The sequence below is a fragment of the Peromyscus leucopus genome, chromosome 4 (genome assembly GCF_004664715.2).
Source record: "Peromyscus leucopus breed LL Stock chromosome 4, UCI_PerLeu_2.1, whole genome shotgun sequence".
NCBI classification, from domain to species: domain Eukaryota; kingdom Metazoa; phylum Chordata; class Mammalia; order Rodentia; family Cricetidae; genus Peromyscus; species Peromyscus leucopus.
The window spans coordinates 123,346,624-123,374,599 of NC_051066.1; the positions used below are offsets into that span (position 1 = coordinate 123,346,624).

The 27,976-nt window shown below is 39.7% G+C and overlaps 2 protein-coding genes across 3 annotated transcripts in view; one reads left to right on the forward strand and one right to left on the reverse strand.

Moving 5' to 3' along the window:
• Xrn2 (5'-3' exoribonuclease 2) overlaps positions 1 to 15,963 on the forward strand; it is a 78,446-nt gene extending 62,483 nt beyond the window's left edge. For both annotated transcript variants that reach the window (XM_028881845.2, XM_028881846.2), the window contains 3 exons: positions 5,749 to 5,812; positions 11,160 to 11,298; positions 15,774 to 15,963. In XM_028881845.2, the coding sequence (XP_028737678.1) occupies positions 5,749 to 5,812; positions 11,160 to 11,298; positions 15,774 to 15,839 (269 nt within the window). In that variant the 3' untranslated portion in view covers positions 15,840 to 15,963. The remainder of the gene's footprint in view (positions 1 to 5,748; positions 5,813 to 11,159; positions 11,299 to 15,773) is intronic.
• A 5,370-nt stretch (positions 15,964 to 21,333) lies between these two features.
• Nkx2-4 (NK2 homeobox 4) lies at positions 21,334 to 23,694 on the reverse strand. Its single transcript, XM_028881824.2, has 2 exons — positions 23,230 to 23,694; positions 21,334 to 22,816 (listed from the first exon to the last, which is right to left on the reverse strand). The coding sequence occupies exons 1-2, from the start codon at positions 23,678 to 23,680 to the stop codon at positions 22,197 to 22,199; spliced, it is 1,071 nt and encodes a 356-aa protein (XP_028737657.1). The 5' UTR covers positions 23,681 to 23,694; the 3' UTR covers positions 21,334 to 22,196.
• Between the last annotated feature and the right edge of the window lie 4,282 nt (positions 23,695 to 27,976).

The following is a 27,976-nucleotide window of genomic DNA, read 5'->3' on the forward strand; positions in this document are numbered from 1 at the left end:
CTACCTGGCAGGGGTGCTGTGAATGAGTACTCTTAACTGCTGCCTTCTCTCCAATGCCTCATTCTAGTGTGTGTGTGTGTGTGTGTGTGTGTGTGTGTGTGTTTTATAGAGGGGTGCAGAGTTTAGTGAATCCATGGGAATCTATGTAGTGCAATAGCTGAATAACTGCTTGCTTCTGATATCTAGCAGATGACATTTCTGAGTGTTTTCCTTATCTTTGTTATTAATGCCTGCCATGTGCAATAGAGGAGTCTAATTAGTTTGAAAGAACTCTCTGTACCCTGAGATTTTGCTAGGAAGCAGTGAGAGCATGTCCAGGTCATTTTCAAAGCCAGTTCTTTATTGACACATTCCTTTTCAGTTCTCTTTTTCTTATGGCTCTTAACTATTTATTTCTGTCTATAATTGTACCACATAAGAAAAAGAATTGAGATACAGAAGTGCTAGAGCCAGTGTAATCTTAGTTTAGCTATTTCTCAAGAAGATAGTTATTAGGAATTCTTAAGTACTGCATGGTATATACTTCCACAGAACTAAAGAGGTTTGAGCAGCAAAGGTAAAAGTGTATACTAACCATTAAGTGGCTCCTTCTATCCCATGTTAATGAAATGCCTAGGGTAGGATAACTTAAAATATTTTTGTTTTTTCATTTTTTTTTTCTTTTGTTCTTTTGAGACAGGGTTTCTCTGTGTAGCCCTGACTGTCCTGGAACTCACTCTGTAGATCAGGCTGGTCTTGAAGTTGCAGAGATCATCCTGCCTCTTCCTCCCAGGTGTTGGGATTAAAGTGTGTGGCACCACTGCCTGGTCCAATAAAGGAATTTTATTTGTGTTCTGCATTCTGAAAGAGCAGGGTTGAAGGGCTTGTGTATTGCTGACGCTTTTGTTGACAGAGCCCTAAAGCAGTACAGGATAGCACACAGCAAGAGATGGGGGTAGGGGATATTTTCTTGGCTTAGTAAACTAACCAGGATTTAGTCACGAGGGATCTACCCTGGTGAGCTTAGCCTAACCCCAATCACTTCATTTTCTCCCTACCATTCTCCCCTCATAGCCTCTCCTTCCTTTTTTTTTTTTTTGGTTTTTTTGGACAAGATCTTAGTATGTTATACAGGTTTCCCTTGAACTTTTGGGCTGAAGTAATCCTACCTCAGTGCCTTAAGTAGTAGCCTGGGACCTTTAATACCTCACAGTGAGAATCATATTTCAACATATGATCCTTGAGGGACACTTAAACCATAACTAACCCAAAGCATTATGTTCCTAAGTTGTAACAGCCTACTGCCACTGTGGTCTATTTGGATATTGTCTGGTAGATACTTAACCTTTAACTCTTCTTTTTACTCAGTTTATTTTAAATTCATAAGTTATATCACTATTATAACATGGGTTGGATGTATATTTTTTTAAAAAATGTACATCAGGAGCTGGAAAGATGGCTCAGTGATTAAGGCTGTTCTTCTCGAGGACCCAGGTTCAAATCCCAGAACCTAGGTGGTGGCTCACAGCCATCATTAATCCCAGTTCCAGGGGATCTGACATTCTGGCCTTCGAGTGTACTGCATGCACATGGTAGACAGACATGTGCAAGCAAACATCCATAACAGATAAATAAAAATAAATAAATCTTTGAAAACACACACACACACACACACACACACACACACACACACCCCAAAATAAAGGCTTAATTGTGACTACCAAAAATGAGTTGCACTGGACATAGTACACATCTCTAATACCAGCACCATTTGGGAGGCTAAGGTAGGAGGAGGATTCCACAAATTTGAGACCAGACTGGGCCACAGAGGCAGACCCTGTCTCACCCCCTCCCCCCCCAATAAAAACAACAACACAGTCCAACATATCTGTGGTGGTGTGAAAGTAAATGGCCCCCAAAAGGAGTGGCACTGTTAGGAGGTGTGGCTGTGTTGGAGTAGGTATGGCCTTGTTGAAGGAATTTTATCACTGTGGAGGCAGGCTTTGAGATTTCATATATGCTCAAGGTACACCCAGTGTCTCAGGTCACTTCCTGTTGCCTGCCTATCAAGCTATAGGAAATCTCAACTCTGGTACCATGTCTGCCTGCATGCCACCATGTAGGACCATGATGATAATGGACTAAACCTCTGAAAATGTAAGTCAGCCACAATTAAATGTTTTTTCTTTATAAGAGTTGCCGTGGTCATAGTGTCTTTTCAAGCAATAGAAACCCTAACTAAGACAACATCCGTCTTTGGAAAATGCTGCCCTAGGTCAGTGGTACTTGACTTAACAGGAGCCCATAACCTGTAGAAGAAAATCACTCAGTATAAATTTGAAAACTAAACCATGTTTATCTTACAAAAAAATGTTTTTAGCACCATAATTATTTTCTGTAACATGATGTAAAATACGTTGAAGATGAACCATTTGGCCAAACTGCCACTTCTATCAACTGCTGGCCATTGGCGTTTATTGTTGGTCTTTAGTTTGCCTTTAATGTGACAGTTTGGGGCTGTAATTATTTGTTTATTGATAACTTGTTGGAGTCAAGTGTAGCCCTGAATACTCAATATGAATTTAGCATTCAGTTTCTGCATTCCAAAGAACCTGATGTATGACTTCTCTTCATTTTGGTCAGTAAACTTGTCAATTAGCTGCATATGAAAAGTGATTTGTGATTACTGTAGTCAGTAAACATGTAGTCTTTTCTGTGATTGGCAAGATGATTAAGTAAATTGTCACTTGAGAAGCTAATGGCAAAGCTTGGTTGATGTGGCCTTAGAGCTCTAGAAAACAGATAGGTTTTTAAAGACCAAAGGAAAAAATTAACTGTCTCTTTATTCCCCCTTGTGCTTGTACCTTCTGAAGTGCAATTCATTGTCTCATAGGGTTTTTTTCCTTCCACTCAAAAAGATCTTCTGTTAGAGCCATACAAATGAATGGTAATAAGTTTGTTTTACTGTCTACTTCATTACTTATCAGCCGGGAAATATTTCTGCTTTATGAATACTTAAGGGCTATGTGTATTACTCAGAGCTACATGAAAAAAAAAAACTGTTAAAGGGACCTTTGAAAAATTTTTTTGTTTTTCATTTTTCTTTTTGTATTAAAAACAAAGGATGCTTAATAATTATATGACAGAAAATTTAAAAATTTTGTATTTGCTCAGGTTTTAGCAAAACACCATATATTTGCTAATACTTAGATCATGCGAAAAGAGATTGTTCTAAAAGTGAGAATTATATACGGAAGCACTTGATGTACTGGAAATTGTGACATGGGAAGGAGCGTTTGTCACCATTTTCTAGAACTTGAAGGTAGACTGTCAGGAAGTGCTAACCCTTGTTGCTTGTGTAGTAAATTCTAGTTCCTAAAAATAATGTTTTCTTAATTTAATATGCAGCAGGTTTGAATTGAATTTGTATGTATTGATGGTGGTAATGGCATTACCCTCCAATTGTACACTTTCTAGGAGAAAATAAACAAATTTCCCTTTCATTTTCAGAATAAAGTGCTCTAGAAAGTGTATTTTAATGTACATGTCTCTTTTTCATTGTGTTCATTTGAGCTGTAATAAATCAGGTTTCGTGTGAAAGCTTTTTCTAAGTACCATAGAGAGTATGTATTCTGTGGTTATTAGGGGACACCATGGAACCAGACTTAGAGAGTTAAGTCTTAATGATGAAGAAAGGCATGTTTCCGAGGTGAAGTGCAGAGGCATGCAGAGTAGTGCTAACGGGGTCTGAATAGATTCACTCTGTTGGTTTGTTTTGTTTACTTTTGTCGGACTGTTCCCTAATTCTGTACACATAAAAACATTAAAATACGATAGTTTTTAAACATTTTAATTCTTACTAATTTTTGTATGCTATCTGAATTGGTCATTGTTCTTCAGGTTTAAAAAAGTAATCAGAAAAAGTACAAATGCTGATTTTCACTTTGAGTAGACTGCTTTCTCATATATTGCAACTCAATGAAAATTAACTATGTTTACTAAATGTCAAGTTTTCCATCTAAGGAAGCCACACAAATGAAATAAATGCTGTTCTTATTTGAATGTCTAGGCCTTACCTGTTTAAGATTTTCCTTGGGGTGAAAGTTTAGCTCAGTTGGTAGAGTGTTTGTCTAGCACAAAGCCATGGGTTACATCTCCTAGCACCATGTGTACTAGGCATGGTAGTGGTGCTTACCTCTTATCCCAGCATTCAAAAAGTAGAGGCAACAGGATCAGAAGTTCAAGGTCATCCTTAGCTACATAGAATTTAAGTCTAGCCTGAGATACATGAGACCCTGTCTCAAAAAATAAGGTAAAATACAGATTTTTCTGGCAATTTATAGTCGGTGGTAGTAATTCACTCTGGATCCACTAGGCAACTTTCTTCATTTCTGTAAACTTCATGGTAATTAGCTTCCAGGATTTCTGTTGAGGCCTTGAGCTATATTTCATATCTGATGACCATTGAGAGACCTCTGTGTTGTGGCTCGGCTTGATTGCTAGTACTTTCATTTTTAAGCAGTAAAACAGATTATAATTCAGCTAGAGAGACTACTTGGCTTTCTGGTTGAAAAGCTTCCTTTCCTTTCTGAGAAAGCGAGTCCCTAGTCGGCTGCTGGAAACCATGCAGGTTGGTGTGAATATTTGGGTAGTATGTCCACATCTAGAGAATTGCCTCAGACTGGCCTTCTCAGTCCTGTGGAGATGGAAGAAAGCCCAGGGTAGAGGAAGCAGCTCTGTCATGCTGCAGTCATTCAGTTGCCACGTACTTTCCTTTGCCCATTTGTGCGCTACGGAATTTTTAAAAGTATAATTCTTCTTTCTTTTTTGGTAAAACAAAATTGTACATTTTTTGGTTCTTAAAGCTTTCATTTCTTCCTTCCTTTAAGAAAGTAAATTTGAAAAGCATGGTTTGGGTTTGGGTTTCTGTTAAAATGTAGTCCTGAATACGTATGGTAAGCTGTGCTGCCCTTGTTCTTGGGGGTCTGGAGGTGGGTACTGTCCTCACACAATGAACTCATTACACAATGTCTGCATCCAGCTGTTCTAATTAGATTACAGCAGACCCTGTTAAAGGCAGATGGTAACAGCAAGGCTGAAGCCAGGAGTAGTGGGTAGTTGATACTGCCCCTCTGAGTGCTTTGAATGTGAATGCCATGCCTGACTAGGAGTTGATGGGTCTTTCCTTGCTTGTAATGCTCAGTTTATGTAGAAGAGCAGCAGCCATATGGTTTCTTCTAAGTAAATAAAGTTGCCAGTTCAGATTTGCAGTAATGAGATGGGGGTTGATGACCAGGAAATGTGGGAAAATGGGTGGTTCTTTCATTAGCTTCTCTTGGTGGTTTGTGTTGGGAAGATTGTATGCTTTCCATTTGACAGTGTTGTAGCTGGCACACTCCTGAGGAAAGTATCACAGTTTACTAGAGTTACTACTAGTTCAGTGTACAGTCATTGTATAACATTTAAAGTATACATGTAAAAAGTGTGTGTATGTGTTACATAGTCACACACTGTAACAAGTGAGAGAGAAGTGCCAGGATGGCCAAGGTTACCAAAACCACCTTGTTAGCAACAAAACCATAATCAACAAAAGTCTTTGCTGATTCTGTTGGTTATTTTTGCATTCATGGTTAATTCTGATTCTAGCTTGCTTACTTGGTTTACATACTATCTCATTTCCTTTTCAGACTTTGAATTATAAACTATGTGGGCAGATGATAGAGAATACTTTAATAAGCCTTCTGTGAACTCCTCCCATTTATTTTCCAGATATGAGGCCCCAAGATTCCTGGCGAGGTCCTCCTCCTCTTTTCCAGCAGCAGAGATTTGACAGGTAATGCTAAAGCAAGCATGCTTTAAATGCTTCCTGTATCGACATCTGCAGTGTGTTGGCTACTTACAAACCAGAGCCTACCTAGTTTGAAATAACACTTTCCCTCACTCCAGATCATTTTCCCTGCACCCATTTTTTAGGAAATATGAAGTTACTACTTTAAATTAAAATGCTTGTGTTTATATAGTTTCCTATGTTTCTTGATTCTCTTGGGCTTTATTTTATTGAAGCTTTGGGGTACTCTAAAAATGTAACACAGAGTTTAAAATTGTATTAGGTTTTTGTCAGGCTAAACAAATTTCTTTTTAGCAGGGTTGTGCAGTTTAATGAGGCATAACTAATGGTCTTCTACTTTTATCATGTCTGCCAGCAGCACAGCATTAGTACAGACCAGCTATTGATTCTTACTACAGACCTCTTCAAGTCCTAATCAGCTTCTTTGGTACAACTTTTTCAGGGCTGACAGGCCTATTGTAGGGCAGTGTCACTGTAGGTCAGTAGTTATTAGTTGCCACTGAAAACAGTTTCTTTAACTACTTAAGACTCAACTGAATTAAATGCAGAAGGGACTCAGAAGAGGATTATGGGATCTGCAGTCTAATAAGTACCATGGACTTGGAAGAATGTGACATGGTTTAATAACAAGGGATGTTTGACATGTGTTCCTTCATTCATAAGTTCGGTGTTCCTAAGTCAGATGGACTATCCATGAGAAGTCAGCTGGGCATGTTATGAATAATTATATTAACATCTGTAGGATAATATTTTTAATGGTGCTTTAAAATCCAGGCTGGGTTGTATTTTGCTAGCATTAGTAAATGCAAAAACAGATGGAGTCCCATCACAGTAAAGCTTCCTTTTTCACTTTTCCAGTTACTATCTGTTTTTTCTTTGCTGAGTTAGCCATTTTGGTCTATTCACATCTATAATGAATGTAGTGCATTAACAAATGGAGCTAGAAATAGTGCTCTTCTTGCACAAACACTCGATAGTTCTTTAGCTCCTCCAGAATTCTTTCTCTTGTTCTGTTCAAGATTACTATAAAGATTTGTGTAATTCAGCTGTTTACTGATGGTGTCAGCTACCTCATGCAAGTCATATTTTAAATTTAATACAACTGGTAAGTACATGTTGATGTTTCCTGTGCACATGCTCAAAGCATACAGCATGTACTATTTATCATCAAAGTAGCCCAGGCTAGCCTTGAACTTCCAATTCTCCTGTGTTAATCTCCCAAGTCTGAGAGTAGAGATTACAAGTATGCAACACAACCAAATTAACACCATTTTAAAATAGAAATAAAGGGATACATTCTTCTAAATTATTGTACTTGGTTTCTTTCTATTGTTACTGACTTCTTTGCTATGTTAATAACAATCTCTAATGATTATCTTCAGCTTAAGAATTATCAGCACTTTGTTAACATCTTTTCATAAATGTGACTGTATGTTTCCCCCAGCAACCTTCTAAAGTAGATGCAATTAATTTTCATTTTTACTAAAAGTGAAACACATAGTTCAGTAGCTTATCCAAGGTCACTCTTCCATGCTGTTCTTTACCAAGAAACTTTTTCGTAGAACAGAACTCAGTGGACTGTTTACTCTGAGCCAAAGCACGTCAAAGGAAGTGAAGGCTCGGCTTGCACTTCTGAGGCTCCTTCTGCACTTTCAGCGGCTTTCCTTTCTCTTTGTACACATGTGAGGTTTTTCTAAGACTACCGTCTGTGTCCCCTTCCTTGCCCTGTTGACCATTTTCTTGTTCTTACTCTACCTTACCAAGTACTGTTAGTACCCTGATGACTCTGTGACCCAGGAAGCTAGGAATGAGTTCTGTATGGATTTTGGATTGTTTTAGGTACTTTAAAATCATCCCTGAAAGAAAAAGTTAAAGGTAAGCGTTTATAGAATCCTTAACTCGTGGTTATTTAGGAAATGGAACTCTTTACTTTTGGAGGTAGGGTCTTATATAGCCACATTGGTCTGCAACTTGCACTCTTTGTGCCTCAGCCTACCAAGTTCTAGTGAACTAAACCATTTTATTCATAAATAAAAAGTAAGTTTGAATTCTGCTCTCCTAAGCTGTAGCTAATAAGTGGGTACAATCCGTTATTCATTTCCAAGGCACTTGTCATTCCAGCTATTCAGACCTTACAAGACAGAGAGGAGGAACCAGTTTTATTTTACTAAGAAATTATGGATAGTAAATGGTGGTAGTCTTATGAGAGCCAAGTTTTTGTAATCCATAGTTCAGAGCATTTCCAGTGCACTATCTTTTAGTGTTGTTGAGGATCCTTTAGGAAAAAAAAAAAAACCCTTTTGAATGTTTCTTGTTTCCTAAACTACGGTATGCTGTCTTTAATTATTTTTTCCTTTGGGATAGTACTTTAAATCCATATATTCCTTTGACCTAAAAATACAGTGAGAGGACCAGTGAGAGGGCTCAGTGGGTAAAGGCCCCAGCCACCAAGCCTGACAACCTGATTTGTATTCTCAGTACTCACATGGTGGAAGGAGAACACTAATTCCTGCAAGTTGTCTTCTGACCTCCCATCATGCACACATGCAAATGTCAATACACAAGAATCAATAAATGTCATCATATCTTTAAGAAAGAAACATCAGTAAGTCATGGTGGCTTACATCTGTAATCTTTGCACTGAGGAGGGTGAGGCAGAAGGATTTGAGTTCAAGGCCTACCAGGGCTACTTAGACCCTGTCTCAAAAACAACCGAACCATCTTTCCCTTCCCCAAAACAAAGTAACTTCATGTTAATGGTGCCAATACTAAGCAGAATTAGCCATCATTTTAGTTTCTTTTCAGCCTATACAAGGCAACCATTTACTTTAGTTTTTTTACTTGTGGATGTTCAGCTCAATGATGGGAAAACCTTTAAAAACTGTGATTAACCATAGTACAAACTTAAACTACCTAAATTGGTGAACTTCAGTTACCAACTACTCTCCAGAGCAGTAATTTGGAAACTTAAGAATATTGTTGCCACTGTGGTATCTACTAAGAAGTGCCTTGGCTTATGAATTACCTCAGTTTATAACCACTAACTAGGTTTTGTTCTTTTTGAGACAGGATTTCACTGTGTTGTGTATCCCTGGCTGTCCTGAAACTCATTCTGTAGACCAGGCTGGCCTTGAACTTACAGAGATCTGACTATCTCTGCCTCCCAAGTGCTGGGATCAAAGGCATGTGCTACCACTGCCTGGCTATAGCCACTAAGTATTATTTTTGTATTTATTTAATTTGCTTTTTTGAGACAGGGTCCCACTGTGTGGCGTTGGCTATCCTGGAACTTGCTAAGTAGACCTGGTTGGCCTCAAATTCATAGCGATTCGCCTGCCTCTGCCCCCAGAGTGTTGGGAATAAAGGTGTATGCCACTATACCTATCCTAACTACTAAAAGTTATGGTGGGCCAACTTTAGGGTTTCCCTCTCACATTTTACAAACTTTTGCCAAATAATTTTCAGTTTGCTTATATTTGGAAATTAATATAATTAACATAAAAATGATTGTTTTGTGGTCAATACATGTGTCTCTGCCCTCAAACAGGAGTGTTAATAGATACCACTGCTAAATTGTTCTTTCTGTTTAAATTTTATTAATTATTTTTATCATAGAAATTATCTTTTAGCAAAAATATTAGTGATTATTTTGAACAAAAAGGAAAATTGTATGTTTTACACTATGGCTTTGCTTTCCAGCTTATTTTATAAGATTAAAAAAATTAATCACAATACAGTGTATGACTGTATTGCAGTTTTGACTTGTGGGCTTTGCACATACATCCCAACATTCATGGTCCTTGATCACCCATTATCAGATCACTCATTTCTGCAGAGGCCAGAAAAGACCAATCTTGTGTGTTCATAAAGCTGTTCAGATAGGCAGCTCTTGCCAGAATTTGTTTGTACTGATAATAACCAGCACCTCACTCTGACTTTGAATCCCATGCAGCCTGTTGTAGTAGAGCTCTGGTCACAAGAATAATCACTTTGCATTTTTGTTGTTTTTAAGAAGGCTTGTTGTAAGTGAAGAAAGAATAGAGGGGATAGTCAGATGAATAGCCAGCTGTAAGAATGAGTCCATCACCCAATGAGCCCAACATCAGGCTTTTATCCCTAAGATTTTCTCTCCTACGAAGAAGTGAAATTCAGATGCTGATATTGTTATAGTGAATGCTGCCCAGTCAGAATGTAAAATTTCACTGAATTCTTCCTAGCATCATTTGTGGCCCCAATGTTTCTAACCTTAAGGTACACAGGAACATTTTGCTTCTGTTTAGTTTTTCTCCTGACTATAAAATAAAAGTTGAAAGTGAATCCTGAGAAAGTTCCATTTTAAATGGTGATTATTGCCTTTAGAAATATCTTTGCTACATTGTTTATGTGACAGGTTTTAATTAAGTTATGATTTAATGCCTTGTACCTGTTGTTGTATATCTAAAGTTAAAATAGGCACTTGAAGACAATTAAAACATGTCTTTCAACTAGTAATCTGGGACAACAAACTGGGTTATAATAGCTGTTGAATCTGCGTTCCCATGTAAACTGTACACCAAATGCCAGTCAGCCCATGCCAATTAGTGCTCATGTTGCTAGGTCACCATGGTCAATTGAAAGCTGCATCAATAGAACTTGAAAAGATTTCTTCACGATCAGACCTTCTGACATATTGAGCAGAATAATGGATGGGAAAAAACAGCCAAGTCCCCTACCCTGGATTCAAAATACTCAGCAGTAAGAATTCACTTGCAACCTGCAATTAACTAGAAAGAATAGAATCTAAGAACGAGTCTGGACATTTTTGAAAATAAAGCCGCTTTCTCTTACTTGTACATGTTTACTCTTTTGGACAACATCATAAATGTAGCCACCTTGCTGATTGTGGATCTAGAGCTTCAAATGATAAAAAGAATCTTCACATTTAAAACTGTACAAAATATTTCGTAAAAGTTAATTAACTTTAAGCATCCTCATTTTAAAAAATTATTTATTATTGTGTGTGTGCACACTAATGTGGCAGGGTATGTATGTCACAGTGCACATGTAAAGGTTCCAACTTGGGTCCTCGGAATTGAACTTAGATCATCAGACTTGTAAGGCAGGCACTTGGACCATCTTAGCCATCCCATTACATCCAAACTTCCCTTTTAATAAGTTGTGCTTTATGAAATGCACTGGTTATAAGAGACATAAAGGCCACCATATTGCATATCCTATATAAACAAATCTAGGCAAATTGGATTGTCGTAAAATTTGGAGGAGACAACCTGACTATTTTAGGTTTGTGTTGTAAAGCAGGCTTCACTTCTGATATAAATATGTCTTCCTACAGAAATGTTGGAGCTGAACCTCTACTGCCGTGGAACCGTATGCTCCAAACCCAAAATGCAGCTTTTCAGCCAAACCAGTACCAGATGCTGGCTGGACCTGGAGGATATCCACCCAGACGTGATGACCGAGGAGGGAGACAGGTAATAAATACAATGTGGGTTGCAGAGAAAAAGCAGAATATTACTCACTGTTAAGCTTGCTTCTTAGGACTTAGTATTTTCCTACCAGTAGTTCTGGAGAAAATATTAATAGAGTAACTTAGCTCAACTTTTGTCATTGTTAAAAATGAATCTCAGGGAAGTACCTCACCTAAATAGTTTATACATGGACAATCCTCAAGAATCCCAGGCCAGAAGCACCCTTTATCATAGCAGTCAATAGGCATGAGTCACAGTCACCAAAACACTTTTTTTTTTTTAAACCCTGGAGAATATCATTTTCTAATATAAACTAGATCCATCATTAACAAATGAAAACTGACTGGAAGCTGAAAGGAAGAACAGCAACAACAACAACAACAAAATACATACCCTGCTTCTTCACCAGTTGTCTTTATTCATCCCAGAATTCTTACCTGATTCATTGAGTCCTTCTTTGTGGAAGCAAATTTTTCTTTGAAGATTTTTCCATACATTTTTTTACTAAATGGAAAGTGCCATGTGATTCTAATGAGCACTATAATTCATAGATAAGTTGAGATGATAACAAGTTTTGGGTTTTTGTTTGTTTGTTTGTTTTTTCGAGACAGGGTTTCTCTGTGTAGCTTTGCGCCTTTCCTGGAGCTTGCTTTGTAGCCCAGGCTGGCCTCGAACTCACAGAGATCCACCTGGCTCTGCCTCCCGAGTGCTGGGATTAAAGGCATGCGCCACCACCGCCCGGCCAACAAGTTTTGTTTTTTTAATTCCATCCAATCCTAGCAACATTTAAGGCTGGAGTCTACTTAACATAAATTCTCCTAGCAATTTGACACCCTGGACAGAATTTATATGCACTTGAATCTACTCCTTGGTGGAGAGCAGGATTAGAATGATGAAATTCAGAGTGTGTAGTATTCCTGGCGTTTGGTACTCTCAGTGATGTGACAGGGTTCTAAATTGTTTACCTGGCGTTGCCTCCAGGCCTTTTGTAGTGCTTTGCATATTGATTTTCTAAGTTGTTCTTACTTTGTGCCCCCCACCACCACCACCTAAGATCTCTGACATCTAAGGAAAACTTGTCTGTTTCAACCTTACAAGAAAGTAGTTGCCTTAATTGTCTATAGTTAATGTCTTTTGAGAAAATTTTGTTATAAATCATTAAAATCATTTCATAGAATTTTCCTTTAAATTTTCCACCCAACACCTCTGAAAATTCACATCAGGAAATTGCTGCTCTGTGCTACTGGGGTTTAGATGGCACTGGGCAATTAAAATAAGAGCATTTTTTTTTAAATGAAGACATTTAGAACTAAGAAAACCTTGGAGAATGAGATGTCCAATCAGTTCATTTTGCAAGTCAGGAACTGAAAGCCTGTAACCTCATAGTTTGGAGGCAGAGCTGGAGATACTGAAGTCCAGTTCATCTTCTTGCCTCTGCAAGAGGCCAAGGAAATTTTCCTTTTCAAGGAACTCTGCTGTTAGAAGAGGTAGAATTCTTCACTGAGAAGATATATAAACAAGTTAGAAGACTCTTTTTAGAAAATACACTCATTCTTTTCAGTCTTATTTCCACTTAGTTTTTGTTAAATGGCGACCATTAAAATTACAATATATTATTACAGAGAATCATGCCCATGCCTTCATTTTATTTTTAGTGACATTGATATGTCTAAACAAGTCCTTAGCCCACATTGCAGCCTCAAGGATCTATCATACTGTATAGTGTAAACTGCTTAAGTGACAAAGTGGAAGCCTGTGGTCCTAAATAGAAATGTTGTCTTTCTTTTAGAATCAAACCCAGTATCACACTCATTCGGCAAATGCTCTTACCACTGAGATATATCCCCAACCGTATGAATTATTTATGTATAGAAATGTTTTTGCAAGCATAATTATGTAATAACTTTATTACTTAATGTTTTGGTTTTTCATTGAACAAAAAAAATATATTCCTAAATAATTGGTCATTAGGCCTCAGTAAGTCTCTTCTTTTGGTTAAATAAGATGACTTTCTTGCCAAGGGCTCAGAATGGTGGGAAAATTTTAAAGCACTGTCTGTATAGCATGAATAATACCTGTGCAGGCTCAAACCAGACAAAATCCCAGCGTGGAGAGGGAAGGTGGACACAAAGTCCCACCCTTAGTTTAGCAACTATTGGCAGCTGATAGCCATTGGGAGAGAGGGAAGGTTGTGGTGGCTTTTGTTGTTGCTGCTGCTATTTGTTTGTTTGAATGCTGTGGGATGTCTTTCTGTATGCTGTGAATATGTGTTGCTCCCATTGGCTAATAAATAAAGCTGTTTTGGCCTATGACAAGGCAGCTTAGAGGCAGGCAGGAAATTCAGGCAGAGATGCAGAGAGAAGAGAAGAGAGTAGGGAGAAATGCCTAGCCACCGCCCAAGGAGCAGCAAGATGCCAACAGACTGGTTAATTTAAGATGAACGAGCTAAGCCGGGCGTTGGTGGCGCACGCCTTTAATCCCAGCACTCGGGAGGCAGAGCCAGGCGGATCTCTGTGAGTTCGAGCCACCTGGCTACAATGAGCTCAGAAAGCGCAAAGCTACACAGAAAATGTCTCGAAAAAAAAAAAAAAAAAAAAAAAAAAAAGATGAACGAGCTAGCTAGCAAGAAGCCTGCCATAGGCCATATAGTTTGTAAATAATATTAAGCCTCTGGGTGATTATTTTATAAGCAGCTGAAGGACTTTGGGCAGGCCGGAGAAACTTACTACTACATTGGCATACCAACTTGGGGCCCTCGAATTTCCATAAGGCCTAAAAGAGTTTTAAAAAGGTATCTAGCCAGGCAGTGGTGGCACACGCCTTTAATCCCAGCACTCAAGGGGCAGAGGCAGGCAGATCTCTGTGAGTTCGAGGCCAGCCTGGTCTCCAAAGCGAGTTCCAGGAAAGGTGCAAAGCTACACAGAGAAACCCTGTCTCGAAAACAAAACAAAACAAAACAAAAAAACAAAAAACAAAACAAAAAAATAAATAAAAAGGTATCTAAACACACAATAACAGAGCCAAAAACAGCTTCCTACTTGTGTCTCTCATTTGGGCCATGGTACAGAGATACCCGCAGTATTCAGGCTTGAGCACAGCATGGGAAATTCCCACATCAGTACACAGAGCTGTCTCCAAGCTGCACAGCAGGATGCATGACAGATTTAGCATTTACTTAAACAGGCAAAGCGGGTTTATGGGCCAGCTGCATGCTAGCTGATGGCAGCATTGGACCCCAGAGTTGGCTGGGTAAGCCGGACTCTCCTGAGTACCTCCACCATGTTGGGAAGCTGAAGTGGGCGGAGTCAGAGCCAGGGCTGCCACTTCAGTCTTAGCCATGCTGCAGTTTGCAATAATCAAAAAAAAAAAAAAAAAGAATATAGATTGTAGAAAAGAGATTTCCTCTGAGGTGAGAAAGTGAAAAACTCATAATTTTTGAGATATTAGCTGACAGGTAAAGGAAGATAATTTAAAAATAAGCATAGTGAATTTTGTTGTGGAGATCTTTTAAGTTTTTTAAGGGCATTGAGCAAAGTTTGGCATTGATATTTACATGGTCTAAATCCCACAGACATTAGTATTTATTGGGCTTCCCTTAACTTGTACAGGTGTAGACTAAAACAAGTATGTATAGATCAATAGAATTCAAATTAGTAAGTTTATATAACTAAATACATGCAGTTTTGCTGAAACAAATGTACTTTTTATCCTTTTTATCTCTTAACATTGGAAAGATATTAATGACATGTCTTACTTATTTACTTCTTTATAATTAAAGAATAATAGACATCAAAAAAAGAAAAGGATTATAGATACACAAAAGACAGATTCAGATGGAATAAACCTCTAAATTGTTTACATGTATGTAAAAATGTATGTAGGCTTGGAAGAGAGAGGAAAAGGAGGATAGACAGTTATATAAAGAAATAGTTTCAAAAAATAGAAAGTCTTTAAAGAGACAGTAAAAGTAATATAATAAGCCACGTAAAGATGGATTGACCACTCTGCAGCGAAGGCCACATAGCCAAGAATATATGGGCATCACAAATTATACTTGATGGGTTTAAAAAAAAATAAAGACACAAAGTTGAGTGGTTTGAGAAGAGTAGGGGAAAGGGATGAATATGATCAAGATACATTGTTTGAAATTTTTAAAAAACTAATAAAAATGTAAAAGAAAACCTACTGTACATATTTGTAAGAAACATTTCATTGTTCGTTTGTATTTTAGGGAATTTCTTAGATGTGGTTATTAATGTTTGTTGGGTTGATGCTCAGTAATTCAGTCTTTGTGTGGTTCTTTGTAACAAGCTTTGTAGAGCTGTAGGCTTAGAGCACATACTTAAGAAGACTTGCCATGTGATGTACCTTAAACAGTCCACTTCTTCATGACGTGCTTTTACACAAAGATGTAGAGTTAATTTCTTTATTAGACATATTAATCCAGAAGATAAACTCTTTCTTTTGTTTACTTTCAGGGATATCCCAGAGAAGGAAGGAAATACCCTTTGCCACCACCCTCGGGAAGATACAGTTGGAATTAGGCTTTTGTAAAGCTTTCCCAAGTCCTTTCATCATTATATACTTTTATGCTATTTGTGGAAAGGAGATTTCTTTCTCAAGTAGTAGTTTTTAATAAAACTACAGTACTTTGTGTATTTCTTTTAACTGTGTGTATATTTTTACTGATCTGATCTCACTGTTTTATGTTGCTTTCCAGAGATGTATGTTGCATAATACAGTGGGTCTGAATTTTATTATTGCTTGTAAACACATTTGATGAAATTAGGAGTCCTGGGTTTTCATTATGGTTAAAATTCAAACCAGCTTTATGCTGATTTTGACACACATGAATAATTAGGTATGGACATTTGTACTGCACATTCAGCAGACTAGAGCCTCTGTTGCTCACCATTTCTTTGGAAACATTTCATTAAAGTACTTGTCTTACAGAAATTTGTGGACTTTAGTAAAAAAAAAAATAAAAATAAAAATAAACTTCAAAATCTCTGGTGTCTTGTGTTCTTTATTTCAGCTGAAAGTCTTGACTTAGGATGCCTGTTTTTGTAAGTCAACTTTTACAGAAAACAGTTGCTACAATTAGATGTCAAAAGTGAGTCAGTGGCAGTAGATTTGAACAGGATATGGTCGGCACTTCAACAGAAGCATTTATTATATTAGCATGTTAATAATCTTTGTGAATATTTACATTTTTACAAATTTCATACCTGTTTTCTGGTTTTAAGGACTTCTAAATTGCTTAAGTTTAGGGACCATCTAAAAATTCAATTTCAAAATTTTAATTTTTAGCTAAAGAATCTATACTCAGCATATTTTAAATGATATTTCATAGTAGAATTCAATTTGGGCTCTTCCTTCCTTTCAGTTTAGCACACTAATTCTCTAAATGTGTGTTTCGAGTTCACACACAGCGTTTTCATTTAATTACAAAAACAAACTTAGGACACCTTCCTGTCAAGACTGATGCCTTGTCTCCATTTTCCATCCTAGCCTAAGCTTGTCTGGTAAGATTTCTCTTTGACCTTCTGACTTAGGACATTTGTGCTGTAATACACAGCTAAAGCACACTTGTTAATATTTGCTTATGTGGGAAAAATCCACCTCATCTTTGAATAGACGGGCATTTTAATTGTTGAGTTCACTGCTGATGCTGTGAAAGCAGCAGGATCCTTTTGTTGTTGAAACAAAGTCTCCATTAGGCAGTCAAGTTGTATGTTGCCATCACTCCACATGATAGTAATGAATCCTACTACTACTCTCATTTTCCAAATATTAAAGCTGGCTAGCCCTCTAAATAAAGTACTGTATATTCCAAAGAGACCATATGTCTTATTGTATATAGTTTGATGGATTCCCCAAACCCACACTAATGCTTTTATCTCCCTGATTCCTTGGTTTTGGTTTAGTTTTTAAATTCTGATTTTGGCTGATGGGTCCTGAAGAAGTCTAAGCAGAAGGCCTAATGAAGTTATCCGACTAGGTTCCCTCTTGTGAAATGGGTGTGTCCTGAGAAATCTTCCAGTTCCTGAACCCTTGGATCCTTCTCTCCCACCTCTCCAGTCTCTGACTGACTTGTAACCATGTTAGAATAGAAAAATATCGTTATTTCAGTGAAAGTGTTGTTTAAAGCTTTCAAGTGGGATATTTACAGCTGTAAATGTCCCACTGCAAATCTTAGTGTTAAAAGCAACAGGCTAGTTTTGTTACTTGTATTCCATTATGTTACCTTTAGGGCACCTTTTTTCAGAGTCTCTCAATAAATTGTGTTGTCAGTGCCTGGAAACATCTGCTAAGAGAACCTAGTAAGGAGCAAGCAACTACCTTAGCCCTAGAGTGCCAAGGGGGTGATGTGAAAGTACAAAGCCATCTGTGAATGGGTATTAGATTGCCATTTAGCTTTTCAGAGGCAAACGGTATAATGACCGGTAGGTTAATTTTCTTGCAAAGACCTGGGGCATCAAAGCAGGGCTTTGTGGGCGTAGGGATCCTTCCACCTCTGCATAGAGTTCAGATGCTCAGGGGTTTGACTAGGGTGAAGGGTTAGGACACACAAGGACTTCACAGTTGAGGCTGAGCTGGTGGCAGTGCCTGGGAGCAGTGGGCTAGCAGGGCCAAGGAGAGTTAGCTGCCCCTCATAAGCCCGATTAGCCTCCCTGTGGAGTCTGGAAGCTGAAGTCATTGGCCCTAGGTTTCTGACCCCCCACAGTCTCAAGGAGCCCAAAGCCTGCCCAGGAGCAGGCAGACTGGCAGTGTGGAGTAGGGTGGGTGTGGGCAATCTCAGACCTTCCATATTGGGGGCACTGCAGCATCCTCTCTCCACTCCTTGGATGCAGCACCAAGCACTGCAGTCTCGACCTGCAGTTTCATCCTTTCAATTCTCCAGGCAAGAGCACACGATGAACCTGTAGGAAAATCAGAGACACAGCCCCACACCCCGCCCCAGGTTTCTGTTTAAAATTCGAAGTTTTGGCTATAAGAATTAGTTGTGCCTAGAAATCTAAAATCTAGACATCCTCTAGAGTCAATTTGTCCCCAATCAGAAGCCACGTAGTGGCTTTACAACTCTGTCTTTATTCTCAAGACTTCATACACACTGTGAACAGGTCAGAAAATGAAGGTGCCATCAACTGTATTCCTGGTGACTGACCCAGTCTATTTCTAACCAGGAAAAAGGTCAAAGAATGAACAAAGTAACAAGCGTCCCATTCTTGAAATATGCTTCCTCAGTATTAATTCCAACAGATGTTCTTTGTGGCTCTTTTTCTATATTCTATCTACGGAATTGGGGTAAAAAGACAACATGCTTTACTTTGTATGTTTGAAATGGCACTAAAGCTATTCACTACTGCAAAATTGTGCACTTTAAGCTTATACAGTATTACTGGTTAATTTTTTTTTTTTATTAGAAGTTACCTAAACAATTACTGAGGTTACAGAGATTTAAAAAAACAAAACAAAAAAACAGCATTTCATTCCATTTCAGATAAACATTCTAAAGCAAAACTAAACAACCAAAAACCCTCTGTCAGAAACTTTGATCACCATTAAACTTAGAAAAAGTAACCTGGAGATCACAAATCTCCATACTCACTGGAGAGAAGAGCTCTAGGTGACATGGATGTGGTTCCCCAGTCTGGCATCTCTGAAATTTCCCCTAGATACTCACCAATTCTCACTAACAGTAAGAAGGTGACTCATGTCTTATGAATGTATCTGAGCTCTCTGTCTCACTTGAGATTGTGCTTGTGGTTAGCAAATAACATTGTTTCAAAAAACCTAAATTCAAATAATTACATACAGGGGTCCACCATAATACTGTGGTAATAAATGGCAGGGTAGTATTATCTGTGCTTTCATTGTATCTGAACTGAAATTTATATTGCTACCACTTAATGCTTTATTTTCTTATTTGCACAAATGGACACCTAAAAATCAAATCTATACATCTTTATATAATTATGGCCCATAAATTCATTTTTAGAACCATTACTGTTCGGTGTAGTTAACAAAGCAAGCCTGTGGAAGGTGTGTGCATTTAGTGAACAGGATTGAGTCTCTGATTTGCTTTAAATTGAAAGTAAACAGCTACTAGCAGAACACATCTGTGTTGATTAACTACTTGTTCTGACCTTTAGATTGTGGTTCTAAGCAAAGCCTCAAATAGAACAACTGAGTTACACTCTCCCCTTGCATATACGAAACATCCTTCTTGTGTCCTTCAAAGCTGCACACACTCTCATACTTCAATTTACATCCTAATGAAGACCACACGGAAGTACCTAGCATCCCTGCTGTTACTCCTGCAACTTTCCTTCTGCATTTTGCTTTCCAGGCCTCTGCTAGAAAAGATGTTAGACCCCAAAATGTATTGCAAAATGTCACATCTGCAGAGTTAGCATTTCTGAAACCCGGTTTTGCTATGGCCTCAGCTCAACTTAGAAAGGGCTTTGTTCCTCCCAGCCCCTGCTCCAGTCCTCCCTCTTGGTTGTGGAGACACTTATCCTCCTCTTCAGTTAATGAGTTTCACCTAGTCTAGCCGTTTGTATTTTCATAAAAGATCTGTGAAGCACCAACTGCAAAAGAAGAAAAAGGCTCTTGCTTTGCATTAATCAGAAAGTGGAATTCTATAGTAAAAACATTTCTTTTAATGTTTCAGGAATCAAACCTTTTCCTAATGTCAGGATGTGCTCAGTAAGTCTCCGGGTGTAGAATGTTAAGCCCTCTGCAGCAATTACCTCAAGCTTGTTTTTTTTTTTTTTTTTTTTTTTTTTTTTTTTTTTTTTTTTTTTTTACTAAAGAGAATGCTGAACGGAAAAAGATATGGTTACAGTAAATATACTTTAAGAAAATGGTGAATGGAAAAAAGATTGTTTGCCCCCGGTGACATTATTTTCAGTAAAGTTCATTTAATTTAAAGGATTCTTTGTCCTGGAAATAAGTTATCTAGGAAAAAAACTGTTATAAGTTTATTTTCCTTAAGGGTATCACTGGATGCTCGTGGACCATAAAGCTATTGTTTTCATAAGTGTTGATCCGAAAAAATAAAAAAGAATCATAAATTGTGTGGATTTTTAAAACATTTTCTAGAGGTAACAGAGTCAAATTGATGAAAACAAAGCACTTTGAATCACATCACATCAGTAATTAACTTTACCAGTGAGATTAACACTGATTTCTGAAGTCAGTGTACTAATGATGCAAAAACTCAAGTTAGGAGATTTTTCGGTATGTTTATCAGACCATTATTTTTGTTGTTTTACTAATTTGTCTATTAAAATGCTTTAAAATTAAATTCCATCCTCCAAAAAAGCACACTGGTGGTTTGACAAAAGACAATCTCTTTGCTCCACAGCCCCTCCCTTTCCTTGAAGTGAGAGGAACTAGAGTTTATTTATTTAATTTATTTTTTAAAGAGGATTTACTTTATAAAGTACATTTTGGAGTTCAAGTATGAGTTCTATGTGCCTTCCTATACAGTTACTTGGAACTTTCTAGAAAAATGTTCAAACCATGAAAGGAAATCAATTGTTTCAGTCCCAAATTTGTTCTTCTAAAACCTCAAATGCAGCAAAGGGTTGGGGGTCTCTCGTGACCATCTGTTTTGATGATTTGAAAGTATGTTTTGCCCATTTTATTTCTTTTACCTTCCATTGATTCTGTTAGTTCACACTATTCAGTCGGCTTTTCCCCCTCCAAAATGACTATTTTAATAATGAGAAATAATTGCCACACTCTGCCAAAAGGAAAAAGAAAAAAATCCCTACAACATTTAAGAAAAAGAAATGACCTCTTAACTCTTAGAAAAAAGTACTTAAGGTTTTTTTAAGTTATATTTAAATATCCATTTGAAATATTGGAAATATAAATTGGCATATTAAAGAGTAAGTACATTTATACAATAAAAATTGGTGCAACTCCTAAGTTCTAAATATGATGGAAAAGTATAATTATCTTAATTTTCTGTATATCTTGATTACAATTCAATAAATCACCTTAACATGTTTTAAAATAGATTGACAGTAATACTGGCAATTTTACTTGCTTGTTTTAGTACTTTTAGTTCTTTGTAGAGGAGTTCAAATTCAGGCAAAAATACTTTAACAAGAATAAATACCATGTTTGTAGAAGGAAATGGTATGTTTTTCAGCTAATTTGGAAAGACCAGATTCTACATAAAAATGTTTTACAAGCCTTCTTTATGATGAGCTTCATCTTGGGGGTGGGGATTGCGCTCTTCTAGGATAATACACAATTACTTGGTTGCCTAATAATGAACAAGATATTTTAAAATCAGTATTTAAATGTAAAAACAGTAACAATCCATGTAATTAGGATTTCGATTCTTTTTATTCCATTGCTCTGTTTTACCCAAATGGCAATAATTCCTCGGCAATCACGTTGCTGTGTATATGATCCACTTTGGGCTACAAATCAATTTACTTTCAATCAAGCATTAACGAAATTGCACTTAGGGGAGGGGCTTTGCAAATTAATCTCCCAAAATAAATTCCACTTCAAGGATTCATCGTGAAAGCTGGTTGATTTATAGAGATACAAACACCAACAAAGTTTCCAACTTTTAAAACTCTGAGAGCTTTGGTTAGGAACGTGGTGAATGTGGATCCCGTCAGTTCTTCGCATAACTTAGGAATTTCTGAAAAGGGAAATCACCACCTCAAAGTGCGGTGTCACATTATTCAGTCCGGGGCCATAGCCTTCTCCCACCCCCAGCAAAGAGGTTCAAAGAAGCCTGACCCTCTCCAAGACTCATTCGTTCTTATCTTCATGCACTAAAAGCTCAGCTTCTGTACATTTTCCCCATCCATTCTTGCAGTTTCTTGGCAGATCCTGCGAATCGCAGGCGGACCCCGGGGGGCCCATCACCACGTCCTGCCATAGAGCAGGTTGGCGCCAAGCACTCCTCCACCATAGTCCCCGGTGGCAGCGTCCAGGGCCGCTAAACCGCCGCCGGGACCGTGCAGCGCGGGCGGACTGGGCGACAGCTCCTCCAGCTCCTGCGCGGGCGTCGAGGCCTGCGGCTGCTGGCTTCCCTGGCCGGGCGTCGGGGTGCCCGCGCCGCCGTTCTGGCACGGCTTGCCGTCCTTCACTAGCACCGGTACGGCGACTCGGCGAGGCGAGGGCGGCGGCGGCGGCGGCGGCGGGGGTCCCAGGCCGCCCTCCTGTTGCAGCTGCTGCGCCGCCTTGTCCTTGGCCTGTCGCTTCATCTTGTAGCGATGGTTCTGGAACCAGATCTTGACCTGCGTGGGCGTCAGGTGGATCATGCTGGCCAGGTGCTCGCGCTCGGGCGCCGACAGGTACTTCTGCTGCTTGAAGCGCCGCTCCAGCTCGTAGACCTGCGCTTGCGAGAAGAGCACCCGGCGCTTCCTCCGCGGCGCGGCCGCGTGCAGGGGCGCTAACGACTTGGCGGCGTCCGCGATGCCGGTCAACGACCCCATGCCGGCCACGTTCACGCCCGCCGACGGCCCCATGAACCTGGAGACTGGGGAGGGGGGCCGGAGAAGGACGGCCGGTGAGCCCCGGGCCCGCGAGGACCGCTCCCGCCGACGCCCCCCTCGCTTTCCGTGACGGCACGGGGCCCCTCGACTGCCTCGCAGGCCCCCAGGAGCGCCGCGGCCCGCGCCCCGCTCCCCGCCCCCGTGCGCCCAGGGGCCCGGCCACCCCCCGCGCGCCCCCGGGGGGGCTCCCAAGAACCGCCGCGCGTCCCAGGCCGCCCCGTGCGTCTCCAGCCGTGACCCAGAACCCCTCACGAACCCTAGGCCGCGTCCCAGGACACCCCCACTCCCACCCCCGCGCGCCGCGGACCCGAACGCCAGCACCCTCGCGCCCCAGCCGTGGCGGGAAAAGCCCGCGCCGCCCGCTCGCCCTCGGTCCCGCGCTCCTGGCCCCGCTCACTTGACGAGTAGCGCGGGTCCGTGTTGGCGCCGTACCAGCCGGTGGCCGCGGCCGCCGCGCCGCCCCGCATGCCGTCCGTGTAGGCTGTGGGCAGCTCACCCATGTTGCCCAGGCCGCCGTTACAGTAGCTGCCCATGGCGCCGTGCGGGAACTGCGAGACGCCGGGCGGCATGTGGTAGGTGGCGGCCGCCGCCGCCGCCGCTGCCGCCGCCGCCGCCGCCGCCGCCGCGTTGTGTCCGGCCATGGCGTGGGGCGGCTGCATGCCCGCCACGGCCGCCGCCTGCGAGGAGGGGCCGGGCGGCGGCGCGCGGTAGGCGGCGGCCCCCAGGGGCGCCCCCAGGCCGGGCGGCGCGCCGTCCATGAGGCCGCCGAACTTCTTGTAGGTCTCCTCGATGGGGCTCAGGATGTCGGACACGGAGAAGGGCGTCGTGTGCTTGGGGCTCAACGACATGGCTCGGCGAGCGGCCAGGTAGGGGGGCCCGGGGCGAGCGCGGGCGGGCGGGCGGGACGCGGCGGCAGCTCGTCGCCGCCACCTCGGCCGGCCCGGCGGCAGCGCCAGTGGAGAGCGGTCCGCGGCGCGGCGAGCCCCCGAGCTGCAGAATCTCGGGTTTATTTTAGTCCAGCGCCAGGTTTACGACAGACTCGGGGGGCGGAGCAACATCCCCAACGAGCAAACAATGGTCATTGACATCTTTTTCTCTCACCCCCCTTCCCCATAACGGAGGCAAAAAAGGTAACGGGCCAGTTGGATGTTTCTTGAAAAGATCACCCCCCTTTGCTGTCTTCATCCTTCACACTTGTGTCTGGGTTACCTTCGCCCTCGAGAAATAGAAACTCTGAGGCCGGTGAAAGACCCCACTCTTGTTTCATTCAGACAGGGAGTTTGCCTAAAGTGACTTTGTAGCAAAGTTCAGTGTAACGTCGAGGGTGGTGGTGGGGGACAACCAGCTGTTAGGTTTGGGAGGGGGGTGGTTTGTAGGGCTCACCTCCTTTCTAGCTACCAGCCAGCCCCTCACTGGCTCCATCATCTAAAGTGTTAAAAAAAGAAAAAGAAAGAAAGAAGAAGGGCTCTTGGGTCCCACCATAAGAGCGCATAAAGAGAAGAGGTACAATGACCGTCTTCTGCCATTGTAGGGCTCCCTAATTTATGCATCGTTAGATCCTTTAAAGCATCATTTTGTAGGCAACCTAACGGACACTTCCAAATTAGCTCAAAGTATCCAAATCCAAAGAAGAGAGACAACACAGAGAGATACTGACTAACAGAGATGCTGGCTTGTAAGTATGCTGTTCCTACTCTCAGGATGGAAATTGAACAAGAGAAAGTGTATTTGCTAAAAATATTTCATATTTAATTTGCACCTCCATTGCCGCTGTCTTTCCTTTGTTCCCATGCCCAGAATCTGATTAGGGTTTCTTCTTCTGTAACTACCCTGGAGAGAGGGAGAGGGAGAGAGAGAGAGAGAGAGAGAGAGAGAGAGAGAGAGAGAGAGAGAGAGAGAGAGAGAGAGAGAGAGAGAGAGAGAGAGAGAGAAGAGAGAGGGAGAGAGACTCAGAAATTTCAAGTATTTTTACTTGTCTGTAACGGATCTTTTTGGTGGTAATGGAAAAATAACCTGTTTAAGGATTCTGAAAATGGATGTGGATGCAGAGGGCAGGTGAAGATGGCAGCTCCTCCTGAAAAATGCAAACCCGTAAGCTGATTTTTAAAAATTGTCATCTCTTGGTTAACAAATGTGCCTGAATGACAAAGAACTTAACTTACGAACTTACACCAGATGCTGAATGAGAAAAAGGACAAAGAAGTGTGCAAGCATGGGTAAAATTTGAAAACATGAGGATAAGAAGAAAACAAAGGCACATTTTTAAAAGTTTCCTGGAAGCCAGAGTAGAAGAAAGAAACATTTCTTAAGCAAGATTTTATTGTGTCTATAACAAAAGGACAACTACCAAAGTTTAACCTGGCAGCACATGTCCATGTCTTGAAGATCTGAACAGTTCAGCGTTATCTTTTTCTTGGGTTCAGTCCTGTGATTTGAATGTTCTTGGTGGTTTTGTCTTATTATTTTAATCAACAATTGTGTTCATTTCAGCACACTTTTGCAAAGAATCTGCCCTTTATAGGGAAAAAAGACCATATGATAACTCAAGGAAAGACAGTGACAACCAGGGGAGTGGTTAACATTTTTAAAGGCATACTGTGGGACAACATGCCAGGTCCTACCAGTTGTTTATAATCATCGGTTATTTGACCTAACGAGCTACAGTTGTATAACATCGTTATTGTAACGAGACTAATATTGCTGCAGTCTGACATGATGTTACTCTTATAGGTCTTTCCTGAAGTTGAGACACTTGAGCTTGAACTGGAACTGCTACTTATATTTCGTAAACTAATGATATACAAAGAAGCCAGAGAGAGAGAGAGAGAGAGAGAGAGAGAGAGAGAGAGAGAGAGAGAGAGAGAGAGAGAGAAATATTGCTCAAATGCTGGGATTCTTTTAAAATGTGGGTTTTAAACTTTATTTTACTTTATATTGTGTTGCATACTACTTATTAGCTCAAAAACAACAGGAAGTAATCTTAAACTTTAATCAAAGATGAGGTAGATGAGGTAAGTAAATATAGTTGTAATATCTGAATTTGAAGGTCTCATGCAAACCATTATCTTTTTCAAGTTTAGACACATTTAAATGAAAACATTATCATAAACTTCGTGTTGATGAGTTGTCCAAGCTGGGAAAAGTGGTTGTAGTTTTTTCAGATGAATGTTACTATGTTTTCAAATTACACATTTTATCTTGTGACATTTTATTTGTAGAACTTCAGTGTGGCAATTTTATAAGTAGCTATAATATACTTTGCTGCTTAGTTTATCAGTGCACTCACACATGGAACTTTCCCATCTTGAAAAACAAAACAAACAGAGTTTCTGCCAGAATTCACTTTTTGCCTGCTTAGGAACATCATAAGCCAAGTAGAATTCCCTTCCTGGACATGAGCGGTTCTGAAAGAAAACATTTTAAAATATTCAACTTTTTCTTGTATCAGTTATTTGTGTCTTACTCTAGACATTTCATACCTTTAAAAAGCAAGTGCTATTTGTGTGTGTGTGCAGATGAATTTGTTAATAGAATCTGCAGAATGTATACATGTATTTTTAAAGACAAAACAGTTTGATATTCTAATGAAAATTTCCATCAAACTTGTTTTATCCAATTATTTCCTTCCCAAACCTGAATGGAAATTTATAGTTAGAAGATTGTTAATTACTTTTGTCACAGGAAATGTATTTCTCAGGAATGTTTTATTTTTATTCTCTAACCTCATGTTGTCACTCAGCGGAAAGAAAGAAAGAGAAAGGAAAGAAGGAAGAAAGGAAGGAAGGAAGGAAAGAACGGAGACAAATACTCTCGAGGGAATATAGTAGTGAAAAGGGATAATTCCTCCTCTTCTCTCTAGTTTCATTTCCCGTTTCCTTTCCTCACATCACTTGACATTCTTATTCTGCTGCTGGGATTGGCTCCACATTTTTAAGCACAATACTGCTTTACATACAGGATGTGTTTGGTTTTTGGTACCTTGACTTTTTTCCAGAGTTCAGATTTTTATAGTTTCACACATCATACAACATTGTTACTAAGATAGCCTATAGCAGAAAAAGAAAAATTTGCAATACAAAAAGATTCAGTAAGTTCTCCTGGCCTTTAAAAAAATTGACTTTTATTGAAAATCTCTAATATGTTGTTAACCTTAGAAACAAAAACCTTGGCAAAACAAACAAACAAACAAAACCCTAAAATAAAACCAGAAGAAAGAGCCTTCCCTGAAGTTGGGATTTACTGTTGTCATGAAGCTCAACCAGAGGGGCCTGGGGAAGAGGGGAGAGACCTTGTGACAGACCCCCTTTGAAGTAGAGTTCCAGCCAGAACCAAGAGGGAGGTTTTGTCTTCCTACTGTGGCACATAGATTGTCAATGGCTCCTGAATTTCTACATCAAGTTGAACTGTTCTTGAAAATACTACTCTCTGCTGGTTAATCAAGAACATAAGTGCTGTTTTAGAAATGAGACATTTGCTGCACTTGTGGTTAGTTTGAAATAGGTGTAAACTAATTTGATTAGTGAAATTCTCATGTTGAAGAAGTAGCTGTAATATTACAATTATGATCTTTTTACTTGGAAAGGAATAAAGAATCATGTCAACAGCACAAGTTTTGTGCAGCAAAGGTATATAAATAAATGCTAAGGAGACAAAATGAAATTTATTTTAAATTTTTGCTAATTTTATCAATTTCTGGAATCTAGTTCCCATTTTTGTTTTTAGTCTTCCTAAATGCTTTTGGTTTTAATTGATTATTTATATTATTTTACATTTCTTTTGCTAATCTTACTCCTATATTTATTACTTTCTCTGATACACAGTAGTCCTTTCATATTTTCTTTACAAAATAAAAAAAATCCTTATAATTTAACTATTGGCAAAAAGACTCTTGACTGATCATTTTCTATGATTCATATACTTTTAGACTGAAAATTGTTTTCTGCTTTCTTACTGATAGTAAGTCTAACCAATAGTTTGTTTCTAATTAGTACAATTACTAATAGTGCAACTATTAGTATAGCATGAGAACAAATGGTAAATATCAGAAATACTATCTTTGGCTAAATCATAATAGTAAATTTCAAATATGATTCCTTAAAAGCAAAAAAAAAAAAAAAAACAAAGAAAAAACAAAACAAAAAACA